We start from the raw sequence: 26,184 nt of genomic DNA, 5'->3' as shown, positions 1-26,184 counted from the left end.
TTCCATGAAGTTCCAGTGGCCTTTTTTGCTTCTACTTGAGTGCTGTGCTGTGCTTAGGTTTGAAGTCTTTATCAGGGCGTGACCTGCTATAAACTGGTTTCTTAAATATCTGTATTAATGCATCAGATGTGGTGGAATATACAGTCACAGTACCTTATTGAAAGTGATTTAGAAATACTTAGATCAATTAAAAGTGGAGAGAAGCTCAGCAGGCATTTGTCACTGTATGTTGATGAGAATGGTCATCATTTAACCACAGCCTTTAACCAGAGCAGTCTAAACCTAATTTTTTGATACATTTTTTTTACATTTCCTGTGTGTTAAGACTCTGCAATTTTTAAGCTTATTTTATTTCAGCTTGATTTCAGATGGCCAGGAGTCATGATGGTCAGGTAATCATTCTTTACCACGATGAAAACACACAGAGGTTTTTCATATGAGTTAACTTAATTTCAAGTTAAAAAAAAAAAAATCTACAGCTCCAAGTATTGGAATGCTTCTGTGTGAAGGTAGGAGGGGATGGGAGGTCTGTAAAAAGGTCTTTTGCTGACCAGCCAGATGCTCAGCTTGTTGGGAACCTTGGTAAAGAGCAAAAATGCCTCCTTTCCTTCCCACCTAAAGAGTGTTCTTTGGAACATCAACTTGTTTTGCATGGGGTGCATTTCTGCCCCAGGACCATTTAGCTGTCTGCTTGGCTGGCCAAGAGACACATTGAATTTCAATTCCCCTTCAGGGTGGTGTTCAGAAAGGCCTGGCAACAGACCTCTAAAGCTTTAGGGAAGCCTGATCCCAAGGCTGAGTCTCTGTTTATGTCAAGCTCCTTTAAGTGTTCCAGCAGCACAGTGAACCTTGGTGTGCTTGACGTTACTGCTGGGACTTCTGTGGGTGCTGGTGGTGAAGTTTGTTCTTTCTTCTCTGACAGATGGATGGAAATTCACTAAAATGATGGTAATTAAAACAGAACATAAAATAAAGGTTACTCTCAGAGTGATACAGCAACCCTGTTATTTTGGCTGCCTAACACTCCTTGGTACAAAAGACTTTACTGGATTTTTTATAGGGAATTTTGAGTGCCTCCATTATTTTAGCAGACTTGAATGTTCAAGGCATAACCCTTCATGAAAATTACTGACTGGCATTGCAGTTTATATGTAGTCATACTAATATTGATGCCTCCACATGAAAACTGGGCATCTATTCGTGCCAAATGTCTGCTTCCTCATCCTCAGAAACTGCCTTCCACATGCAGAGATAAATATTGAAAGTATCATTTACTGTGGTAGTAACCTACTACTTGCAAATATTAATTGCAAAATAACAGTTTGGGGCAAGATGAGCTGTACTTTTGAAGAAGAATTTTCTGGGTTTTTTTAAAGAGATGTTGTTTATTTTAGAAATTGACCGTAGTACAAAATACCTCCTCAGTTTTTTACAGCTGTACCTGCAGTGAAGGCTGGAGCCCTTTTGCTTTCCCCTGACTAGGCAGAGCAGGCCTCCTTCTCTGTATCCCAGGAGCTCTGTAACTGGAGCTTAGTCACAGTCAGCTGCTGTCTGACCACAAAAGGTGTTAAATTTAAGTTCTTTAACATTTCCTTTCATCTCTCCAGTGTTTGACACTGTTTGTAAGGCCCTTAAAGGACCTTTTGGCTTCTCCCAGTGCTGGGATCTATGAAAGCTGAGCTTTCTGTGTGGCAGCAGATCAGAGATGATGCCACTGGCACCTGCTCACTGGCCAGGTCACACCGGTGCTGAGTATGTACGAGTGGGGCTGTACCTAAATGAGATTTTAGCAGTAGATCTACAGCAGGTTCCTGATCCCTCCAGCATTCTGAGGGATTCTCATCTCTTTAGAAATTATTTATTAAAAAAATTAATTGAAATGCTGTTCAGTGAAACTGCTCTTTCTTAATGGCTGTAAAACAAGTTTATTGTATTCAGTTGTGTTCCTGATTCAAGGTCTCGTGCAGGTGCAGTGATTGTTGCATATGTGCTGGCCTTTTACTTCCACAGGGGCTTTGGTTGAGTTTGTTAAAATGTGTGGCATCTGGGAGTGGCCACAAGTGTCTAAAAGGATATTCTGTGAGTCTTTATGACAGCTGTCTTTAGTTGAGAGAGCTATTTTAAAGCTTTTGCTTGTCAGACTGGAGAGGTTTGTGTGGCTCTGTCTGGGATCTCAGGCTGCTTTAGGATGGGCATCTCTGTGCTGCACTCCTTCTAATGCAGTCCCTCCTGCCCAAGAGGGGAATAATGTACCTGCCTTTCCCCAGGGAGCTCTCTGTGCTTGGCTTTGGGGTGTGGCTGTGGCCTTGCAGTGAACTGTCCCTCTGCTGTCCCCTGCCCTGCTTGGGCTGGCTGTGTACACTACATTCTAATGCCAGAACCAAGTTTTAAAGAATTGCACCCAGCCTGTGGAGTTGCAGAAAAGAGAATTTTACAAAAGATACTTAGAACAAGTAACCCACCTAAATCCCAGACAGGAATTCTGCTGGATCTTCTTAGCTGCATGTTGGGTTAATGCAACTCCATGGGTCTGGCAGCTTTCATTGACTGTGGCCATAAGTAATAATGCATTGGCCATTTGCAAAAGATGCACAGCAGAGCACTGTGACCTTCCATGTGCACCCCCATTCTCTTCTTTGAGAGAAGAGACTTGATGAGATTTTTGATTGTTTCATGTTGTTAAATAATGGTGTTAAAGAAATGCTCCTTTCCTTCTTCCTTCTTCCTCCTTTCCTTTCCTTTCCTTTCCTTTCCTTTCCTTTCCTTTCCTTTCCTTTCCTTTCCTTTCCTTTCCTTTCCTTTCCTTTCCTTTCCTTCCCTTCCCTTCCCTTCCCTTCCCTTCCCTTCCCTTCCCTTCCCTTCCCTTCCCTTCCCTTCCCTTCCCTTCCCTTCCCTTCCCTTCCCTTCCCTTCCCTTCCCTTCCCTTCCCTTTCTGCATTTTGCTCCTCCTTTTATTTCCCACAAATAATCAGTTGGTTTCTGTATTACAGGTCATGCCATTCAGAATGCACTCAAAATTTGGGGGGCTTTCTTTTGGATATGGGACTCTTTGGAATATAGAGTTTGTGATATAATTGTATCACAGATCTCCAAATAAATATTTCAAATTAATTTCAAATGAAAATTTGACATTTCATGTTGTGGCAGAAAATTTAGGCACAGAATAAATTAAGAGAGGTAATTCTCATTATTTTTCTTCCATTAACTGGAGGAAGAACACCTTTTTTAAAGGAATCTGGTTTAGGCTCATCTCTCTTCCATCTTATCTCCTCTCTGGCAAGGACAGTTCAGATTATTAAAAATTCTTCTTTTATCCTTTTACGTTCTCCTTACATCCTTCTTAAAATCACTTTTCATAAATTCAGGTCCTCCCAGGCAGAACACTAATACTTTTGTAAAAAAAGCAATTTTATAAATAATTTCAATCTTAATAAAATAGATATAAAGTAATTTCTTCCTTTGAAATAGAATGTTGCCAAGAACATTCAAGAACAATAGAGTTTTGAGGGCTTCGTGGTTTTTGTTTTATTTTCATATTTAGTTTTCCCATGGCTTCTATCAGATTTTCAGATTTAATTTTTTTTTCTCCTTTAAGGAGATTGATTTCAGGGAGAGAGAAATAAAATACAGCATGAAAAATCCCATTTTAGTTTTGTTTGCAGAATGAGCAGAGTGCAGACACACAAAGGAGACCTCACTGGCTCTTGTGCTCCCTTCCCAGGGAGAGCTTGTCCATTGTGATTCTTCCTTAGCTTTGTACTGAAGAATTAGCTGTGATATATCTTCTGTCTTATCTGGCATGGGTGAAAAGAATGAAGGGAAAAGGATATTTAGCTCAGGAAAACTGCAAGAGAATAGAAAAACAAGTAGATATGTGAACTGTTATCAAGGACATGTGAAGCCTCCTTTAGTAGCTTGTAATTTTTACTGCTCTGAAAGAATGTAGGATCTCCAGCCAGTGATGCAGGGACCTGTTTCTCTGTCCCTGCACAGCACCAAGTGTGTTGCTATTTCCCATCCTGGCTGGCTGCCATGGTATGGTTAAATCTGGAATTGTGCCCAGCCCTGCTGAATGCACTCCATGAGCAGATTTGATTGGAATTAAATCTTACCCCAGGCTTGTGCTCCGAGATCCTGCTCAGCCACAGCCCCCAGCAGCACAGGAGCCACCAGCAGGACAGGGACATGGAGCCACCAGCAGGGCACGGACATGGAGCCACCAGCAGGGCAGGGACATGGAGCCACCAGCAGAGCAGGGACATGGAACCACCAGCAGGGCACGGACACGGAGCCACCAGCAAGGCAGGGACACGGAGCCACCAGCAGGGCAGGGACATGGAACCACCAGCAGGGCACGGACACGGAGCCACCAGCAAGGCAGGGACACGGAGCCACCAGCAGGGCAGGGACATGGAACCACCAGCAGGGCACGGACACGGAGCCACCAGCAAGGCAGGGACACGGAGCCACCAGCAGGGCAGGGACATGGAGCCACCAGCAGGGCAGGGACATGGAGCCGCCAGCAGGGCAGGGACATGGAGCCACCAGCAGGGCAGGGACATGGAGCCGCCAGCAGAGCCCTCCTGCGTGGGGCAGAGCAGGGACATGGAGCCTACAGCAGGGCAGGGCCATGGAGCCACCAGCAGAGCCCTCCCTGTGTGGGGCAGGGCAGGGACACGGAGCCACCAGCAGAGCCCTCCTGTGCGTGGCAGAGCAGGAACACGGAGCCACCAGCAGAGCCCTCCCTGTGTGGGGCAGGGCAGGGACACGGAGCCACCAGCAGGGCAGGGACACGGAGCCACCAGCAGAGCCCTCCTGTGTGGGGCAGGGCAGGGACACGGAGCCACCAGCAGAGCCCTCCTGTGTGGGGCAGGGCAGGGACATGGAGCCACCAGCAGGGCAGGGACACGGAGCCACCAGCAGAGCCCTCCCTGTGTGGGGCAGGGCAGGGACACGGAGCCACCAGCAGGGCAGGGACACGGAGCCACCAGCAGAGCCCTCCTGCGTGTGGCAGGGCAGGGCACTGCTCTGGGTGCTGCAGCAGACACGGGGCATGGGGGCAGCAGGGGGATGCGCTGTGCTCTCCACACGAGCCGGGCAGCTGGGGCTGGAGCCTGCTCTCTGTCCTGCTGGGAAGGGGAAGGCAAACCCCCTGTAACATCCCTGGTAGCATAAGCTAGAGAAAAAACCCCGAGTATTAGCAAATGACAAGCAGTAAACCAGATTATAACTGCCTGAAGCTACATGCTGCCAGGCAGTTACATAATGGCAAAAACTCTTCAGCCTCCACTGCAGCACTGAGCCTAAAATACAGCAAAAAGGGCTCTGATGAGCCCAGCTCTCTGAGGTTTCACTGAAAGCACAACTGCAGGTTCCCAATCTCTGCTCTGAAGAGTTGGCTAAGAAACCAAGAGAAAAAGAGAAATAATTGTAATAGGCAAGAAAATGAATCACAGTGCTTACATAAAAACACAGAAATGCACAATTGCATGTTTGTTTATGTAACTCCTAGTGTTAGTCTCACAAAACAGAAGTTTAAAAGGCATTCTTTGGATCAGGGTAATCTCTCTTAAATACAGCATGTCATGGATTTTAGTGGTGTGATAATGTCACACCTGCTCTCTCCTATTTGTGTCTGTGACTGGCAGCACATCCATTAAACAACAGGTAAAATTAATAACTGGTTGGATAATTAATAATCTTAAATTGCATTAAAAGACATGTTTTGAATAATAGGGAGGGTCCTGTATTCTGAGGGTGCCTAGTGCAGCTGGTTCTGTGGAAGGACAGAGAGGCTAAAGTGGTTTGTGAGCATCTTTTCCAAATGCCTGATGAGTCTTTCAGTGGTACAGGAAGGTTGGTGAGCACTGAGCACTTCCAGTGACACTTCTTCAGAAATCCAATATTGAAAGTTGTACTTATGGAAAACATGAATTTAACAACATGGCATGACTTTCTATTTGAAACTTTATTTACATTTGACAAGAGTTCATTTTGAGGCTACTGTAAGGCAGTCCCATAAACATGACAAGTTCTGTTGAGTTGGATTTGGATGTGGCTTGTGGGCTTTGGACAGTGTCAGGTACTGGTGTGGTTTCTCTCCAATGTCTGCCTGTGGTGCTCCTTGAGACCTCAGGGTTCAGGACCTGAGCTTATTCCCTGTGCAAGGGCAGCTTTCCTCAAACCTCTGCCCATTGTTACCTAAAATAGCACTAAAGAGAGGTCCTGAACCTTTTCCCTCCATGTTTTTCCCCAGCTATCCATTTTGTAGGCAGCACAGAAGGGAAGTTATCTGATTCAGAGAACTTGCTAAATTCCCAGACTCTGTCCTCACTTTTTGCCATTTCTCCTCCCTTTCTGAGCAGTTACCACAGACATAACTTTGCTTTCCAGCCATGGTGATGACTCCGTGGGCACTGCCTTATGAGTGAACATATGAATTGCTCTGTTACACAGATGGATCACTTTAAAAGCTTGGAAGTAAACTAATATTCCATGTCTAAAATTTCTAGAAAATCCTTGAATTGAATTTCCAGGGCTTGTTTGAGTGCTTTGATGGGAACCAGCATGTGGATCTTTAACTTTCCAGAGCCTGGTGGATCCACGAGTGTCACCAGGCATGTGAGGAAATCTCAGATCTGCCTGGGAGATGGGTGACAGCTATTTATTTCTGTAAAGGCCTATTTTAAGAATATTGTAAATCTGAACAGAGAGTCTTGTTCTCTGAGAGCTGGCCTTATGTGAGATAAAACAAGATCTTCCTGTGAGGGAGCTGAGAAAGCAGCATGCATTTGTCTGAGCAAGGAATATTTTGGCACTTGTGTCTACATCAGTAGAACTTCACAATTTTATTTTCTTTGCCCGTTGGACCAGGTGAAGGGTCAGAAGAGAATTTAAATTAGGAATTAGCATGTACTTTGTGTTTCAACAGAGAACAGACTTATTTAAGTGCTGTTAAATAAGTCAGCTCTTCAGAGTGCCCTGTTTCTTGCTGTATTAAATAGTTACTTGAATGTGTATTGCATTTCACACGTTCCCTGTGGTATCTGTTATTTCTCATTTCCAATCTGTGGGACTCCCCACTGCTTAGGGATAAATGGTCTTTTACCTTGTCATTTAGTTTGGCAGGAGTTACTTCATACAGGATGACAGTGACTGCACTGCACACAATTTATTCCTGCTTTTTTCTTCCCTATAGATATAACAATGTTATCAGCCTGAGTCCCTCAAAACTGAACATCTGCTGCAGCTGTCACAGGCTGCTATCAACAGAATGGAGTTTCTGTGATCCACCTCAGCCATTGGCAGGATTGTGGTCTGGGTTTTTAAACTTAGGTACACACACAAATACATATAAATAGTGTGTGTACATATATATATATATATATAAAATTATTATATAATTATGCAGTATTATATAATGCATAAATATAAAAAATATATATTTTTGGCTTTTAAATAAACTGTTGACTAAATGTCATCACACAGTTACCTCTTTCACTTCCCTCTTTTCTGTGCTGGAGGAAGCAGTGGGGACTGATGTCCCTTAATTCCATTTATGAATGGACTGCTCTTAATCCTGGACTTGTTAAGCAGTTGGGACTATGTAGAATTGTTCAATATTGGCACATCTAAGCTTTTTCTGAGTGCTGGCAGAAATTTAGGCTCCTAAGAAATGTTTCCATTAAAAAAAAAAATCTCTTGCATTGTGACAGGAGGGGTTTTTCCCTCTAGTATGTGACAGAAATTTTAAAAAGAAAAAAAAAGTGAGAGTCACCAAAAAAAGCAATTGCCACAACCATGGTTTGTGGCTTTAGGACAACATGCCCAAATATGTTAAACCAGAAGTGTTTCACTGCATGTCAGCATGAATTTAAGGCATCAGCCATTGCATTGTGCTCAGGAGGTCCTGGGGATTTTTAGCTCTTCATTTCTCTCTTCTGAAGGCAGACTGTGGCATTTCAAATGTCATTTTCTGTTATGTCCTGCTCTGGTTCTTCCTGTGGGAATGTTAGCATACTGTTTCTAACATGCTGGATTTCAGTTTTTCTCCTGGCTCCCTCAGTCAGTGAGGTAGAATTGCTTTACTGGTGCCTCTGGCATCCCCCCCCAAAGGGGAGAGTTCCAATGGGATGACAAGTCAGGAAGCTTGGTCTCCTGTTTCATTCTTGGATTGCTCATGGATGTGGGGCTCCTCAGACTTGGTTGTTCATACAGCAGGCAACACCTTCCACCTATCTTACCTTGAAAATGTAAGCATGTGGTTTTGATCAGCTCCTCCAGAAACCAGCAAAAGCCCTGGGAATTTGGTTCATAGAAAAATTTGGCAGCATCTCATACATTCTGGACATAAACTTTATTTTTCTTAGTTAGAATCCTCATTTATATTTTAGATTATGCTTTGTTTGACTGAATATTTTTTCCTTTTTTCTTAAATTAATTTTATTTCTATTTCTTACATTGTTGTAACAAGAAGGCCCAGCTGACAGAGTGAATAAAGATGAGTGCTTCTCACCAGCCTTCAGGGGATGACTTCAGAGTTATCAATTGAACTCCCACTCAGCTGCTGGAATCTGCTCTTCATTGTGACCCCACAGTCACCCCCATAAAGGCTGCCTCAGCCTCTCCAACTCTGAGGCATTCTTGCACTAATATATATGGGAAGTTTCCTTGCTGTCTTGTTTCCTCTTCATTCTGTTCTTGCATCCTTTTGTGTTCTGTTTGCATTTTCCATTCTCGCCCTTCTGTGTAAAAATCCGTATTTATGTGGTGGCTCCTCCCCTGAGTGGCTGAGGGCAATTCAATTCATCAGTGCAGGTGTTGGTTCTGAGAAGGGGCTGGATTGTTCCCAAAACATTCACCTGAAACCTAAAACCAGATTTCTATGGAACAGGCTATGGCCACCTGCCTGGGAAGAGCTGGGACTCAAATGTGGGTATCACCTGTAAAAGCATTACATGAAAACCTACAAAGGCTCCTCTTCTTAAACCTGCATCTCAAAGTGAAGGAGGTTTAAAATGAGGAATTGTTGGAAAATAGATGCCAATCTCCAGGTTTTATGGGGGGTTTTTTGAGCTGTACCTGGAGATTTTAAAATACTGCTAAGGGGTGACATCCTGTTGGACCTGGTCTGGATAGTTTAGAAAAAGTTCAAAATCCCATTCAGTTAAAAAAGCCCTGTTTTCAGCCAAATAAGATAGATAACTTGAATGTTATCACACAGAAGTGCAATCATTTCAGTAATTTTCTAAATAAAGTAAAAAGTTACTATTATCTTCTACCATGTTACACAAAACAATATTTTTTAAGGTGTGTTCCTGTCATGTTATGAATCTCATTTCAAGTAAAAGTGAAAACACTTCTTGATGTGTTTATGGCTTTGTTATAAGATCATGAAAGCCAAAGTATATAATTTTACTATTTTAATATTTAAATAATGAATATAGAATAAAGCTTTGGCTTTCAATTTTTTTTCTAATTCTGAGATGATTACAGATCTTTTTTTACTTATTCCAGCTGCCTGCAGAATACAAAAATAAAAGCAAATGTATGCAAAATGCAATGCTCAAATTAACATGCATTAAAATTCTGGTTGGTTCTCAACTTGTCTGATATTTTTGCAAGAGAGAGCAGAATGTGGATAATGTGTCCCACAGCAGTCATCTCTATTCATCCTTTGCTTTCAGAAATCCAGATCTGGTCAGAAAATACTGACAGCTGGAATTTCAGCTGGGCTGCAAGTGTATCAGCACTGCAGACTGTAGTACAGAAATTGAAACCACCAAACTTAGGTACTACTGGCATGGAACTCTCCTCAGTTTTATGCTTCCTTCTATGGCAAATCTGGGAATTCCTCCAATGCACCCTTAGCTAAGTTAATTCTGCTTCCTATTTGATCTGTTTGCCTATATTGGGAGCACAACAAAAGATCTGAATCCCCAAATCAGCTCAGGAGCTGGTTTGCAGTACAAAATTCTAATAACAACACCCTGGGCTGTGTCCCACAGACCCTGGGCAGTAACTTGAGTGGGCTGAATGGATTGTGTTCAAATCCTACATTTTAATGTGCACTTAAAATATTATGATTGTGGAAACAGCTCTGGGGAAAAGAGCATTTTGATTTATTTCATTTTAGCAGTTGTAGCAGAGACAGGGCATGTCTGATGCACTTGGCCTGTTGGTATTAACTCCTGCTGTTTTCTATTGTAGAAGTGTAAGAAGAAATTTGATTTCTAGTCCTGATGAATTACAGCTTCTCATCTGAAAGCACTGCTCATATCCACACGAGTCTGAAAAAATACAGATCTAGAGCATGCACAGCCTTTGTGAGATTCCAGAAGGCAAAGGAGTATTTTACTTTAGCTTGTGAAATTATTATTCATATTTACATTTGAAGCTGCTTCTTTCTTTTACTTCATTAGACCGTGGATTGATGGAATAATAAAATGAACTTTCTAACTCCTCAGTGCTTTGTATGGCACTCCAGACTGGGGTGAACTTTATTTTCTCAGTGACTGATAAAGTCATTCCCTTATTTTCTCCTTAGTTTAAAATTATATTTTTTAAAATAAAAGCAGATAAAATACTCACAAAACATGGCAGTACATGAATTAGAGGAAATATTCAATAACATCCCAGGAAAATATACTAAGTGTTAAAAAGAAATTAAAAGTGGAACAATGATAACATTATGTGACTATATAAAGCTCATTTGACAATTAAGCATCCTGGAACTATTGTTTTACACATAAATATAATTAATGAACCAAGAAGCACAAAAAACAACAACAAAACCTTTTTCCTGATTATAATTTCTGTACACAATTAACTTCTAAAGATGAACAGGGTGAATTTCTGCCTTCCACTCGATACAGGTGCAGCCTCTTTAATTCACAGACTTTTGGGGTTTTGCACAAAGGATAACGATTTCCTGCTGTTTTAGTAAAGATGAACTCAGCAATATTTACACATGCTGAGTGAAGGAAGGTGTGTCTTGATGGTGATTTTTCTAAGACATGTGAGTTGAGAGTATTTAGGTGTATTTTCACAAGTGGAGCAAAATACACCCCATCCTTCAGTGTGAGCAGCTGAGTTTTGGACACATTTCAAATATCTACAGGCCAAGCTCCCATTAAAAGTGTGTCCTTTGCTTTCTTGTGACTAATAAGGATTTTCTGTCAGTAAGAAGCTTCAAAATGAGCTTCCTCTGTGTAGACATTTAGAAGCCTCCATTCAGGCAAGCAAACACCTCAGATCATGAGGTGTTTAATGTAACATCCCTGCCTCAGACATCAGAGATTCCACTGGGAAAATGGCCTTGGCTGGAGAATGAATGTTGTGGTATCAAATTGATGTGGACCCGAGTCTTGGCTTTTGTTCTGATAAAAAGCAGCTCTGTCCTGTGCAATTTTCTGTTGTCTGCCACCTGTTAAGCACAGATTGTTCTCAGGTGATTAAATTCACCTGAATTTAATCAGCAGAATTTGGGAGTAACAGAGCTAACCCAAGCAATGAGCAAAGTCCCTGCACCTGGGTTTGCCAGCCCTCATTTGTACCAAACCAGGGGCAGCTGGAGTGGGGAGGGAGCAGCAAGTTTTGTAAAGGGTTCAGTTGTTGAACTGCCCTCTCAAAGCTGCTCCAGAGCCCTGGTGAGTGCTTCTCTTACTTATTTAGGCTTGTGAAAAATGTGTATTTTATGATTGGCTTTTTGCAAATATTACAGTCAACATTCTGTATTGTGTTAGAAAGTGATGCTGTATTCATTCTCTTAAGTAGTGTGTTAAATATAGTTTTAGGTTGTAACATAATGTTAAAATAGAAACTGTGCTATGTAAGATACTTTTAAATGAGCTCAAGAAACAGATGAGATAATCAAGAAATTCTTTGCATAGAGATAACAGCAACAAGCCACTAAAATCCCAAAGAGGAAGAATTATTGCCTCCTTGTTGTGAAGGACTGGTCTCCTTGCAGACTCCATGGAATCTGACCATGGTTTACAGGATGAAGGGGGAAAAGCCAATCATAAAATACACATTTTTTTGACCATAACCAGAACACACCCTTTATTTGAGAAGAGTTTTTGAATCATGTATGAAATGTATGAACATGCAACAGGCTATTGCTTTTAAGAGTTAATCCTTGGTCAGCAAGCCATGCTTTCAAGAGGAAGGCATCCAAATGTCTATTCCTAATTCTTTGCTTTTATTGTCCTAACTGTGATTGTCCAAATTCTTATTGCTCTAATTGTATTAATATTCTTATAACCATTTTATTACTGTTAAACTTTTAAAATTTTAAAACAAGCGATTGGTGTTTTTCACAGGCTTTTTAAAACAACCAAATAATCCAACTGACAAAACCTATGGTGGACAGGAGAGAAGGCTAAAAGGGAAATTCTAATCAGCATTAAATTCTGAGTGTGTTGCTTTGGTGCTTTCCTGTTTATTTTTCTGGGTTTTATGTGCAGAGTATTGGTGAAGCATTTGTTGGTTTTGCCATGGTGCTGCATAACTCTGTCATCAGCAGGACAGCAGAGTATGGTGAAATCGAGGTGTTGGTTTTAATCTTTAGTTTTCTGTTTGTTTGCTGTGAAAGCAATGGTGCTTAGCTGCTTTTTGTTTAATAATAGGCTGTAGCTGGGTAAGGTCTTGCAGCCAGAATAGGCTCTGGGAAACCAGGTAAATTCTGGTATCTGAGAAGTTTAACAGAGGTTTAGTTTGATCTGTCTCACACAAAAGAGACACTTGGTACTTAGAATCTTCAGGCTGTGTCATACAATGTAAAGCAAGGTAACAAAAGTCACTTATTTTAGTAAGTGTTCTCAGAAAAATAAAGCTGTTTTGTGGATAATTGTAGAGAAACCTTTCTTGTCTGAATTGTTAGAAAAAAGGAAAATGGATTTATAAGAAGTATTTGTTATAAACAGTGTTTGAAGTGTTAGGAGTAGTGTTTGTATTTGTGTTCTGTATAATTAACTGGTGAAGCAGAACTTCAGAAGCCTGGCAAGAGTGTTCATAGAACTGATAACTCATGACTTTGCTGCTGGTCCATTGTGACTGGAAGTTAAGAGAACAAACCCATTCTGATGTTACATGTGGTTCCTATTTGCTCTGCACTGGTTTCTGCCCCACTTGATGTTTGTTATTCACTTCAGCATGACCAAAAAGGGAGCAGGATTTCCACATGATCATATACGAACTTTCTATTTCTTTCCTGTTTCTGCTGATTTTCAACCTCTAAAATAGAAAGATATTTTCCCTGAGAACAGTTGTTGGTCTGGGGTTTGCACTCCTGTGAGATAACGAGAAAAAAGCATTCTTAGTAGCACTGAAAACTCCCCCTATCCTGAGGGTCTAAAAATGAACACTTTTTACCAGCCACATCTAATATTGCCACATTTATCATTCCTGCAGACATTCAGTATACAAAGAATGATCTGACCTGTGAAGTGCAGCTCAGGGTGTGTTGGTTTGATCCATTAGGGAATCAAACCCGTCCTCTTCAGGGTGTGTTGGTTTGATCCATTAGGGAATCAAACCCTTCCTCTTCTCCTTGCCACTGAAGTGCCTAAACTTTAAATCTTGTAGGGCAGGATATCCATGAGAAGAAGGCTCAAATAGGATGCAGCTGTGTGTTTGCTGCCCTTGAAGAAGGAGCACTTTCCCCAGGCTTAGAATCCTTATTTCTAACAATCAGGTGAGGGCAAACCTATGCACACAGTGCTATTATCCCAGTGTGAATTATTTAACCACAGCCTGGGCGTTTTGTTAGACCACACAATTTGTCCAAGATATGATTATACCTGGGAATTTTCAAGAGGATGAGATGAAATCCCTTAAACTAAAAATGAAAGTGGGAGTGATCCAGGCAAGTTGTGACAATGGCTGGGTTTTTCCCTTGTTCTCTGCAGTATTTCCTATTTCTCCTTGGCTGTTCTCTGGGCTTTTTGGTTATTTTTATCACATCTTCTATATTCATTTTGCAGCTCCCCCATGATTCCTCTTTTTGTCAGCTCTGTCTTTTGTCTGTCCTGTTTCCAAAATTTTCTTCCCATTTTCCCTCTCTTCTTTTTTAGCTGCAAATGTTTTGATTCCGACTGTGATCTGCATAGTTATACCCATATTCAGTGCTGACTGTTGGCTACACAAAAAGCAGAGTAGATGGAGGAAACGCCAGAGCAGTTGTGCCTGAGTCAGCCTCTGGAGGGAACAGGAGAATCCCCCCTGGGAACAGCTCCTGCTGTGCTGCCAAGCAGGGGGGGGCATCTGCACCTATCACCGTGCTGCGGGCCGTTCATTAATTACTGCACGTGGGCAATTAATTAGTGCTCAGATTGGCCGTTCACTGTGACCACCAGTTGTAGAGCTGTCAGCTTAACCTTTGTCTGAATGATGTCACATCCCTTTGTGGGAAAGGCACAGCGACATTCGGGCCATTTGCAGTTAGTTCAGCCCTTGAGTGGGATGAAATGGGAAATGAAGGGTTGGATTGCAGGCAGCTGGGCATGGTTAGTGACTGGTTTGGGTTCCATTTGGTTCTGGTGTTTCACAGTCAGGCTGGAATAAGGTGAACACAGGAAATGAAGGAGGCTCCAGCATGTGATTTCTTCACTGCCAGGCTTTATCTGATGTATGAATTTTATATTTTCAATCGCAGTGTTCAGACTGGCCTTCAAATTCTTTATACCAGATGAACACAGAAGTTTTGCTGGTTCCTGTTGAGCAGCACTGGATTTACAGCAGTGTTTCTTTAGCTTTCCAAGTATTGAGAAATCACTGATAGCATTTCAGTTGCTGTTTTTGTCTCAGCATCATAGACCAATATCTACTTGCTGCTTTATTGTGTATTTTATTACAGAATGTGTTACATGGTTTATAAAGTATCATAAGCATAGGCTAGACTAGTGACAAATACAGTGCTGAGCTAAGTACAGTTCTTGTTCTTTCCCAACCCTGTCTTTTTAGTCTCCACTTCTAGCAGATTTTTCTTTACAAATGATAGTTTTAGGTCCATTTTCCTGATTGCATCAGATCACAATGTTTATATTGAGAAGGGTGTAATGTAGATCTGTTTTGGGTATTTATTTACAACTGCTTTGGCCATCAAAACAAGTGTTTGGTTCATCATCATGAATGCAAATATTATTGGACTCAAATGGGAACTCTGAGCAGGCATGGGAAAACTGGAATGTGGTGGTTGAATTTCAGAGTTACACAGCAGGGATCTATGGGGGAGTGTGGATCATAAGAAATCCTGGGTATTTTCCCTGCTCAGTTGTTACTAAAACCCACAATTCATGAGGACATCAGCAATTGTTGTTGCTTAGTTTTCAGTGTTCTAATGTGGGCTTTGGATAAAATCTCCTAGGATTGCTTTTCACTGGGAGAAGCTCAAGAGTTGCAAAATATCCATGAGTTATCCAAGGAAAGAAATCATTAGAGAACTTCAGCCATGGGTGAGGAGGAGCCTCAGTGCTGCAGGACTGTGCTGCTGTTCCCTTTTCATTTGAGAGTCTGCCCAATATTTCTCTGTGTACAGATGCATATGAGTGTAAATCAGAGCTGGTCTTAATTAAAGTGCAGAATGCTTTTGCTCAAAGCATTACATTTCTTTTGCATCTTTCACCTTCTGTTACTGGGGAAATTTTAATCACCTGTTCACTTTTTAAATCTGGCCTGACTGATCCCTCTGTAGCTCCATGGTGCCATGAGAAATTCCATGTTCTGCCATGCTCAGGCCTTTGGGACCTGATCTGTCAGGAGTTCTGGTAAGCCTTGAGCAGCTGGACAAACCTTACTGACATGTGGTGGAATAACTCCATGGGCTTGAATAACAAACACTGGCACAAGGAGCAGGTCAGCAGGACTTCTCCAAGGATAAAGAGTGGCAGGAATGGTTATAACTTTGTGTGCTTCTGTCACCATTGTACCTCGGGTGAGTTCTGGAAAACACTTGGAAATAAAACCCCTGTCAGGATGCCCCTAGGATCCCAGGGCACTCCAAGTGTGCTCGAACAGCAGCTGTTCATGGCTGTGCTTCCAGGACCTTCATTAGGTCTGAGCTGCACATCCACTTCAAATTATTCCGTTTTGGCTCGCTTTGTGGCCCAGCCCCACACAGGGATCCCAGCCCCTCTGAAGTCTGCTCTGGGGGTGTTTGCTTCCTCAGAGGAGCAGATGGGAGCTGCCTGGGACAGGCCATGGGAATTGTGGCTCAGAGGCAGCCTGGCTTCAGTAGGAAGCTGATGCAGGGTGATGAGTAAATGCTACAACCTGTGTCTGTATCACTCTTCTTCCCACGCAGGGAGCATGGAGGGGAAAACCAGCAGTGGAACAGATAGTAAGAGCTTGGACTTAAAAAATGCCTAAATGATTTTTAAAAAGCCCATCACTCTGTACACATGTCCTGTTCTCTGTTATATATAAACAAGATATTGCCATGTAGCAATCAAGCCAGTAAATTAAAATGTTGCCGTTGCAGTATTTTTATCAACATTTATGTTTTTATTTTGTCAGGATAAATATGCTCTGTACTTGAGTTGTTTGCAAGAAGCATGTGGCAATATTTAGCATATTTAAAAGTATCATTAGAGCTATATGTTCAGATGTGTAAAAAAAGCAATTCACTTGTATGAGTGTGTGTATCAACTGTGTTATACATGCAGATACATGCACACACAGAGTCTCTGTGTCTCAGAGCTAACAGATCTGTTCTCCTTGTTCTCCCATTTGTTCCACGTGCCTGCAGTGCCCTCCCAAAGCCTCCCTCACCTGCCCTATGGTACATGCCAAATAAAATTGGTTATTGTGGTGTGTGATCTGCCTGCCAGCTCTGCAGGTCTCGGCCTTGTGCTGGAGGAGGCAAAGGTTGGGAGCTGTGATTGTGCAGGAGCAACAATCTCCTGTGTTAGTAAGAGCTGGATTTTCCTCCTGTGTTATTAAGAGCTGGATTTTCCTGGTTGTGGTGTTGGTGTTTCAGAACTCATTTGGGGGGCAGATTAGATGTAGGATTATCCTGTCAGATTCCAGCAGTTTTCTATTCAATGTTCTCTCCATTTTTACAGATCTGGAGGGGTTTGTGTAGGTTGTTTTGTTGTTGCCTTGTTCCTCTTCCCTTTTTCTGGCTCCTTTTCCTTTTCTGATGTTCCCTTGCTCCTGAATCCCCCTGCATTTGCTTCCATTTAAGTGCTGGTCTTTGTTCCATTATTCCTTTCAATGGGGCTTGATGATGTCTTGTGTTGTATTCAGAAACCGGGATCAGGCTGCATCCTGCCTTATTTTGCTGCTAAAATAGCTCTGTCTGTACAGTGAGTTCCCTTTTGACCCCACAACTGAGGAAAGAAACTCCTTTTGCTCTGTGAAATGGGGAATTGCTGAGTGAGTGTTTGTGTTCTTTGCTGCCATGTGAGGACAGCTCTGTCCTTAGCACTGTGTGAGCAGTAAAATGCAGAAGCTCCCTGGTGTTCCAGGAGCCTGGAAGTGTCTTGCCAGGAGCAGGAGGAGGCAACAAAGGAGAAAACACCTGCTGGCACATTGTGGCTATTTTGGGACAGGTTTGGAGCTTCTTGGAAATATTGTTTCTTCAGAGATATTGCTACAGAGAAAGAAAAATTGTCGTTGTCTGATATGTCCATTGTTCAAGTGTAGCAGAGTCACTGCCCTGAGTACTTCCCAAGTTTGACCTAAATTCAGAAGAAAGACCTGGTGTGTCCTCTGTTCTGCTAAACTGTGGGGTTTGTGGATGGTTTTAACAAGAAACAACTCTTTCATTGTGAAAAGAGACTTCCTGAAGAGAGTTGATAGAATACAGACAGTATCTGCCTCTCCCCAAGTCTACATTAACATATCTAGCACTGTTACAGAAAACTGCAGGATTCTGTAAAGGTTTGTCTAAACAGGAAATGTTATCCCCAATTTAAAACTGGATGGGTTTGAAGTGGAGATTAATTGATCAGTGTTTAACTAGCTGGAGTTATTTTAGATTAGCATCAAATTTGCACACTGCTTTAAATTGCAAAACATCCCAGCACTGAGGATGAATTATATTGTCAAGAGCTGGTGACAGTCCACCTGAGTCAGTGATTTCATTCAGAACTGCAGGTGTTTGTTTCCTTTGCAAAGAGCAGTTTCTTTTTTGTCAGGTGGGATGTTCTGGAAGCCAGCTTTGGTTTGTACGAACAATGAATTGCTGATAGGATGATTATAGAAAGATTCAAATTAATATGGCATTTGAAATAGAAAATATAAATTATGCACCAAAACTACAAAAGCAAATGTTCAGGTTTTCATTACTGCAGTGAAAAAGTGTTTTGCCTATCTGATGAATAGGGTAGTGCAGTGATAGATTTAAAAGACCCAGAGTAGTGAGATTTAAACTTGTATCACACATCTGATACACCCATTTCAAGGTTTCCCTCAATTCTCTATGCCTGTATTAAAGATAACACAAGTGCTTGCTTTTTGCAGCATCAGGGAGCAATTATCTAATGCAAGTTAACTGCTGTGAGCCAAAATGCATTTCTACTTTTATCACTTTAGACTTTCTTGATGTATTTCAGTATTTGGAGCCATAGAAAGCTCTGGTTTCGAAGAGGCCTCCAGAGATCACCCAGTCCAACTTTGTCCTGAGACCACAGCCTTAGATGTGGTTATTTGGGATCCTGTCAAGCCAATTAAATCCTGGACTGTTTCCAGTGAGGAGACTTCTACCACTTCTCTAGGCAACTATCCTGGTCTTTAGTTTTTCTAGTGAGGAATGTTTTCCTTGGATCCAGACAATGTTTCCCACAAAGCAGCTCTGTGTCTCTTGCCTTTGTCCTCTCCCTGTGCATCCCTGTGAAAAGAGCACCTCTGCCTTCTCTGTAACTCCTTTTGAGGCTTGAGCCACAGCTAAACTCTTCTGCTTAGTTCTACTTGGAACTTCAGGTCCCTACTCTGTTTACAAGTGTATAGAAAAGCAGTATAGACAAAATACAATGTAGACAAGAAACAAATACTTTTAGTCCATTGGATTTGTAATGTGTTATTAAAAAAATAATCTTGGAGCAGGATATTATTGCAACAGAAATTGTGGAGGTAGTATGAGTTTCCCATCTGGCAAGGCCCCCAGACCAGATGGATCCACTAATGACTTTTATAGAGCATTTCATCAGACCCTGCTGAAACACGTGTCTGGCATCTTTAATTATCCTAAATTAACACAGTTCCAGCCTTAGATGCTTAGATTCAGGCTTGTTGATTTGCAAAGGGAAGGCAAAGGAAATGTTCCCTGAAAGTTCTTCCTAACAGATCTTTTGTTAATGAGGTCTAATGTTAAAATATTACCTGAGCTTTACTGGTTCATCCTGAAGGGATTGTTGGTCTAAAAGTGCCTTTGGAGGCACTTGGATTAAAGGGGTGTTTTGCAGCTACATCAGAGTATCAGAAAAGCAGGGCCCCTGATATGCAGGAGGAATGATGCATCTGACTCTGTGATATCAGAAGGCTAATTAATTACTTTATTATAGATTATTCTATACAATATTACACTACATCTAAACTGCAACTGCACCAGCACTCAACAAAACCTCTGCTGACTGACAGTCTGGACACACACCTGGCCCTGACAGGCCAAGGGAACAAAACACCATCACTGTGGGTAAACAATCTCCACCTTGCATTCAACTTTGGCACAAACACAGGGGCAGCAGATGAGATAAGAATTGCTTTGATCATGGTTTTCTCTGCTTCTCTCAGGTTCAGAGAATGTGAATCCCATATCAGAGTGCTTTGGAATTTACAGCAGTACATTTAGCCAGGAATCCCATTGCTTTCTTTGCCTTCCCTGGAAGGAAGGGAATGGGCATTCCCAAAGCAGTCGATCTCTGCCTCTTTCCCTGCGTGTGCAGCTGCTCCTGTTGCTGTTCCCACACAGGGAAGTTCTTGTTGCATGGGGAAGTGGCTGCCAGGGCCAATGGACAGCACTGACAGCACCTGCTGCTGCTTTGATCCCTTGTTTGCATCCCAGCTCCTTAGCAAGAGGGAGTTCCTGTCCTTTTCCCTCAAACCTGGAAAACAGAGATGAATTTTCTTGGAAATTTCTTCAGCCCACCCTGCTTATATCTTGTCCTCCCTGTAGGAGGAATAGGACTTAATCCTGTAATAATGTGTTTTCTGTACCATAAATTGCTGTTGTTTGAATGCTTTGTCTCTTCTAATTGTATTTTCCCATAATATAACATAACAAGCATTTCAGTGTTTTCCAGTGGTGCAAATATTTATGTGGTTTCATTGCAAATGGTCCAGTTATGGGATGTTTGCTTAGAAAATGCACCTTCACAGTACAAAACACAGCCAATCAAGTTGATTTCCAGTTAAGGAGGCAGGGAAGGGCTTGGAAATCTTATACCCTGTGAAGACAGCACATGACCTCTGTAACAGAGAATTTTTAATAGTTGAACACACATCAAACATATAAGTCATATGCAGGTAACAAACAGTCACCAAGAGTTGTTCTTGAAATTTGGCTTCATTTCCTTCCTCTAACCCACTGCTCTGTCTGCCAAAAATAAGCCCTTGGTTATCTAACAGCCAGACTGAACGTGGGCAGGGGGAGTGCATTGGAAAAGCTGGTGGCAGGAGATGAATGTCCTCAGCGGGGCTGGGAAATCAGACTGCTAATTTAGGTGCCAAAAATTGATATTATTCCCTAATTTTAGTCCCCCCACTGGCTGACTTCATGCATCAAAAAGGATAAAACAAATAGCAGAGACATTCAGTACAGACATGCTGATGTTTAGGAAATGTGTTCGTGCTCTTAACCCCAGAGGAGGCTCTGGTGTGTGAGACCTGCTCCATGCTAAATGGTGGCACGTGTGATTGAGTTCTGCTCTAGCAGTAAGGGAGATTAGCACAATTAATGTTTGCCTTCTGGTTCTTGAAGAAAAGTGTTCTAATTTAATTACAGCTACCACACCTTAAATTTGTGGAGCCACCTTTTATTGCCTGTGTAGGTGTAGAACTGAGGTGAATCAGCTGACACACAATATAATGTACAACTCTAGCCTGGGGAGGAAAGGAGGAATGGGCAGGGGAGATAAAACAGTTAAATTCTGCTGGAGCAGAATGTGTTCTTTTTCCATAAAATGCATGTGTCTACAAAACTTCCTTAAGCTTTTTGATTAACTTTCCCTAATAATTAGTTTTTCTGTTCCTGGGATAGCAGAAGTATTCAGCTCCCCTCAGCCACCTGGTCAGTGCCAGTTTATTAATAAGATGTTTTCTTTTTCCATGTGTAGCTCACATACTCAGCCATTGTTCAAATTTGTTTCCTGGGTAACTGTGTAAAACTGCTTTTGTATTCATATGACTTTGCAGAGAGGTTTTATTCTCATTTTCATATCTGAAGGGTTGTGAACAGACATACACGGTTTGATTCTGGTGAAACAATTTACTTCTGTGTCTGTTCTGAGATTGCTGTGTTTGAACGTTTAAAGATGAGAGGATTTCTTGTGCGTATTTCTAATAATGAACAATATCATTATTCAGCCTCTGGTCCATATTTCAGAATATTTGAGCTGATGTGCAAAAGAGGATAATTAGTAGAAAATCATCCATTACAAACCTGTGAAAGACTAAGATCTGAGTCTGTGTTCAATCAGCTTATCAATCAAAAGTATTTAAAAATTCTCTGGTTATGCTTTTCCTTTTTCTAGTTAAAATATTATTACATGATAAATTGCATTCTGCACTCACCGTGTCAGTCTCAGCAAAACATTTTAAGTAAATACCAGAATCAGCTGGGTTTTGAAGACAGCTGCTGTGATCATGCCCAAAGTGTGTTCTAACTGAAGTGTGTTGTTTGCAGCCTTGCAGTTCATCCAGATAAAACCTTGGTAGCCACAGGGCAGGTTGGGAAGGATCCCTACATTTGCATCTGGGATTCCTATCGTGTCCAGACCGTGTCTGTCCTGAAGGATGCGCACACGCACGGCGTCGCCTGCCTGGCCTTCGACTCGGACGGCCAGGTCAGTACAGCTCAGCTGTAGCTCTGCTTCACTGACAGATGCACCTTAAATGTTTGGTGTTTCAGCAGCTCCAGGTCAGTACAGCTCCTCCTCTGGGCCCTGAGCTCAGCTGTAGGTCTGCTTCACTGACAGATGCACCTTAAATGTTTGGTGTTTCAGCAGCTCCAGGTCAGTACAGCTCCTCCTCTGGGCCCTGAGCTCAGCTGTAGTTCTGGGTCTCTGAGAGATGCTCCTTAAATGTTTGGTGTTTCAGCAGCCACAGGTCAGTACAGCTCCTCCTCTGGGCCTGAGCTCAGCTGTAGTTCTGGTCACCGAGAGATGCTCCTTAAATGTTTGGTGTTTCAGCAGCTCCGGGGCTGCAGTGCTGGAGCTCCTGTTACAATTGAGTTGTGGTTGCTGTTCAAGGCCTTGGTTTGTATTGTATTTGTAATTGCAGTAGGAGGACTGCAAATGCAGCCTTGCACAGGAGGTGCTTTTGGGATGAAATCACAGCCTGGCATCCCAGTGGAGTGGAGGCATTGGGTGTTGGACAGGTATCCAGAGCAGAAATGCCCCTCTGTGGCTTAACTGCAATGGCTTCACCATGTACTTGTCACCTGCTGTCCAAAGAAATCAGTTCCTGGCAAAGCCTTCAGAACCCTGCAGCTTTTCTGGCAGAAGAACTGCACTAATCTCACTGCTGGGAGAGTCTCCTTGGCTGGGGTGCACAGGCAATTTAATTGAATAATGGCATTAGGACACACAGTGTGGCTTTCTACAATGTGATTAGTCGAGATGATATCTTGAAACAAAATTTATAATATAACTAAATGGTGGGCTGTTCCCAGCTACACACGATTTTTTTTCTCTCTGGCATGTTAAAAGCTTTAGGCAAATAGACCTAAAATTCATTTGTACCTGAAAAATATTTCACAGAGCTTTATAAATAAATTTCTGGCTGTGAAATTTTTGTCATAATTGATGACAATTTTGTCCTGATGAGTTTCCTGATGTAATACTTACTCTAAAGTATTTTTAGGAATGCTTAGATTAGCTGATACCAAAAACCTCAGACAAGAAAGCCCTCAGATCAACAGAACAAAATTTCTAATGGTGTAATATTTTTAAAAGATATTGTTAATTCAGAAATAAATACTTTTCATTTTTTCCCCCTCATGTTTAACTTCATAAGACTGGTGGTTAAACCTTTTTTTTAAAGGTATTTCAGCATCTCATGGGAGTGAAGGCTCATGAGCCTGGGGGGTGTTTGAGGTCCTGAAGGCCCTGATGAGTGCTTGCTGTTATTAAAATACAAACTCACTGCCAGGTTGACCTTGCAGAACAGTGACAATTCCCTTTCTGGAAGTGCTTGAGAAATTGCAGTTTATTCTGGAAATAAAAATTTGCATTGAACACTTTAATATCTGGAGAAGGACCACTGCTGGAGAACATGAATATGGATAATGCATTTTGGCTTTCTGCTGCTCTTCCTGGCTTTGCAGGAGAGGCTGAGCCAGAATTGAGGGGCATGGGAGGAAGTCTGTGAGTATTTGGAGCTCAGAGCTGCTGGCAGTTCTGGTTTGTTTAGTCAGCATTCCCCAGGGAGCTGGTGTCTGTCACAGGGCAAGCAGACACTGCTTGCACCTCCCAGTGCAAAGCTTTCCTTCTTTTATATCCAAGGGCTGTTCAAAGCCAGGGAAGATCTGTATTTCAGCCCCAAAACACAAATAAATGCAGCAATCAGGAGTGGTACAGATGCAATAAGAACTGTATTCTTTTCACTGCTAGTTCTGCCAGCTCTCCACTTCCTGAATAAAAGTAGGCAGGGGCAAAGCCCAGGTGACTCTGCTGCACTCCCAGAGTGGATCTCCATGGGTTCAGCTCAGCTCTGTGTGTGCTCCTGTGCAAGAGCTGCTCCATGTGCAGGGATCTCAAACAGGGCCACCTCACCTCTCTCTGAGCCCAGTTAATTCACTTTTCCTGAACCAGAAATTCTGGCATATCTGTTCCTTTTGGATGAATGAGTGGGGAATTATTCCTCCTGGCCAGACTGGAGGTGACCCTGCACGGAGACAGCGCAGTTGTTCTGCAGTGCCCCCCTGGCCTCGTGTTCCACAGGGTGAGGAATGCAGATTTGTTATGGTTCCTAATAAATGGAGATCATCAATACCCAGGGGAGAGCTTGAATGCTTCCTTTGTTTATGCACCTTCAATACAGTTTCTGGAGACAAAGAGAGTCAGAGTGAATTTCCTACTTTCTGTTACTTGTGTTTAATACAGTCCTGATGGGAGCTGAATTTCTTGCAGAAGTGTTGCTATTTAAAAATACATATTTTAGTCTGGGCTTTTTCTGTCTGAGCAGGAGCTGCTGTTTGGCAGGAGGGAAACTGCACTTGGTTCAAACATTTAATGAGGAGCTGTCATTTTGCCTGTAATTAAAAATGTCTTCTCTTCAATCAGGAGTTAACTACAGTTTCTCCTTGAAAGTACTAACATCTCCTCTTCACAGAATTACCTACAAAGCAGATGCCTCATCCTGAACTATTTTATCAATGCCCCCCAGCTCAATTTCTGCTTTGAGTTATTTCAGATTAACCCTTTCTAAAAATACTTTTAATGGAGTGGGAATGGCACTGCCATAATGCATACACACCTAATGAAAAAATTTAAAATGCAGCACTTTGCTTCTTTAGCCAGATCTTCCAAATCTGTATAGATTTAAAAATAATTGTTTAATTATGTGCCTAAACTACTTGGCAGATATTTTCTTCTGGCAGTTCTGGGAATTCTCTTAATAGAATTCTGTCATATTCCCTTCCAGAAGGAGAAATAAAAGTTTGTTTCAACCAAAAAGGAAATTCAGCATTATCACTTTTCTGCTGGCAGGAGGCCTTCCTCAGCAGGCCAAGGTTAAAAGAAAATATCAAGTACTTGTTAATTTCTCATAGTGCTTTCCCTGCTGATACCAAAGTCAGCTAAAGAATAAACTTTCTAACACAATTTGAAGTTTTAGAAAGCTGCCATTCCTTACTCCAGCACTGGACACACTTAGAGTGATTTTTTTTTTCTCTAATCAAATGTGTGTTGTGAAACTCTACAACAGGTCATTTTTTCCCTCTTGATCAGACATATTACAATATATTTCCCAGCTAATACATAAACACCACTTTCCCCAGAACTGATTTCTGTGCCTCTGCCCCTTGCTGGAGCTCCTTTTGTGGTCCTGGAGGGGTCTCTGGGGGCTGCTCTCACTGAGAGCCCTCAACATGACCTGCCTTGGACTTCTCAGGGCATGCACTGGTGTTCCTTGATACAGAACTGCCACAAGCTCCCCTCAGGTTCCTCAGTATCTGTTTATCCACTGGTTCCAGCCACCTTTCATTTCCTGTGTGTCTTTTATATTCTTTATCTAATTTGCTGGTTAGTAGCTGTGCTCTATTTTGCAGTCTCAAGGGAACTGAACATTTCTATTCTCCATGTTGTCTGTCAAGTCCCCCTTTTCTTGAGACTCTCTTTTTTAGACAAGTCTCAATGCTTCATTTTCTGTACAAAGTGTTACAACTGTAACATTGAATTAAATTGCTTTCTAAAATCAAGGGAGTATAATTGCAGATTGTCCTGCACTCCCTGGATGGAAAAAGCTCTCTTGGCCCTAACTCTTCCTTGTGGTTGTTGCCAAAGTACCCTGAGGGGAGGCATTTCAGAAGCCATGGATAGGCATTGTCTGCACATATGAAGTAGGTGCCATTCCCAGTACTAAGGTCTGATTTCCATTTCCCACTGTTGGGCTCCTGTGTGAGATTCTTCTGTGTCCTCAGTGCCACTGGGCCACAGGAGTTTCTCAGTGGCCCTGCAGCTGGGAGTGCTGTAACACTGACACTGACCAGCTCCTGAGTTCTGTTGACATTTTGAGTAATGTTAAAACGCAGAAATCCTTTCAGATTGTGACTTCCTGCAAAAACCATAATTTTATTTAATTGTTCCACTCTACAAACTTCTTTAACTCTCCCTTCACAGCTCCATTATGAGTCAGAGCCTATTGACAGAGTTCTGCCCTCCCTGGAGGGTGAACCCTCCTGAGGAACCTTGTTCCTCCCAACAGTATCTGAGCACATGTCCAGATTGCCCTGTGAAAACCTTGTGTTCCTCTAGGAACATTTAAATTCTCTATATTTTTATTCACATGGAGGGAGGCTGGACT

General features: G+C 42.1%; 1 protein-coding gene across 8 annotated transcripts in view; it reads left to right on the top strand.

Annotated features, from left to right (window-relative positions):
* EML6 (EMAP like 6) overlaps positions 1-26,184 on the top strand; it is a 97,274-nt gene that overhangs the window by 9,365 nt on the left and 61,725 nt on the right. For all 8 annotated transcript variants that reach the window (XM_071448714.1, XM_071448792.1, XM_071449113.1 and 5 more), the window contains exon 3: positions 21,845-22,004. In XM_071448714.1, the coding sequence (XP_071304815.1) occupies positions 21,845-22,004 (160 nt within the window). The remainder of the gene's footprint in view (positions 1-21,844; positions 22,005-26,184) is intronic.

This window comes from Agelaius tricolor, unplaced genomic scaffold (genome assembly GCF_023055355.1).
Source record: "Agelaius tricolor isolate 1412-34295 unplaced genomic scaffold, bAgeTri1.0.p SCAF_1, whole genome shotgun sequence".
In the NCBI taxonomy this organism is placed as follows: Eukaryota; Metazoa; Chordata; class Aves; order Passeriformes; family Icteridae; genus Agelaius; species Agelaius tricolor.
Note: the sequence above shows the minus strand (reverse complement) of the source record. Positions and strands in the feature narration are given on the sequence as shown.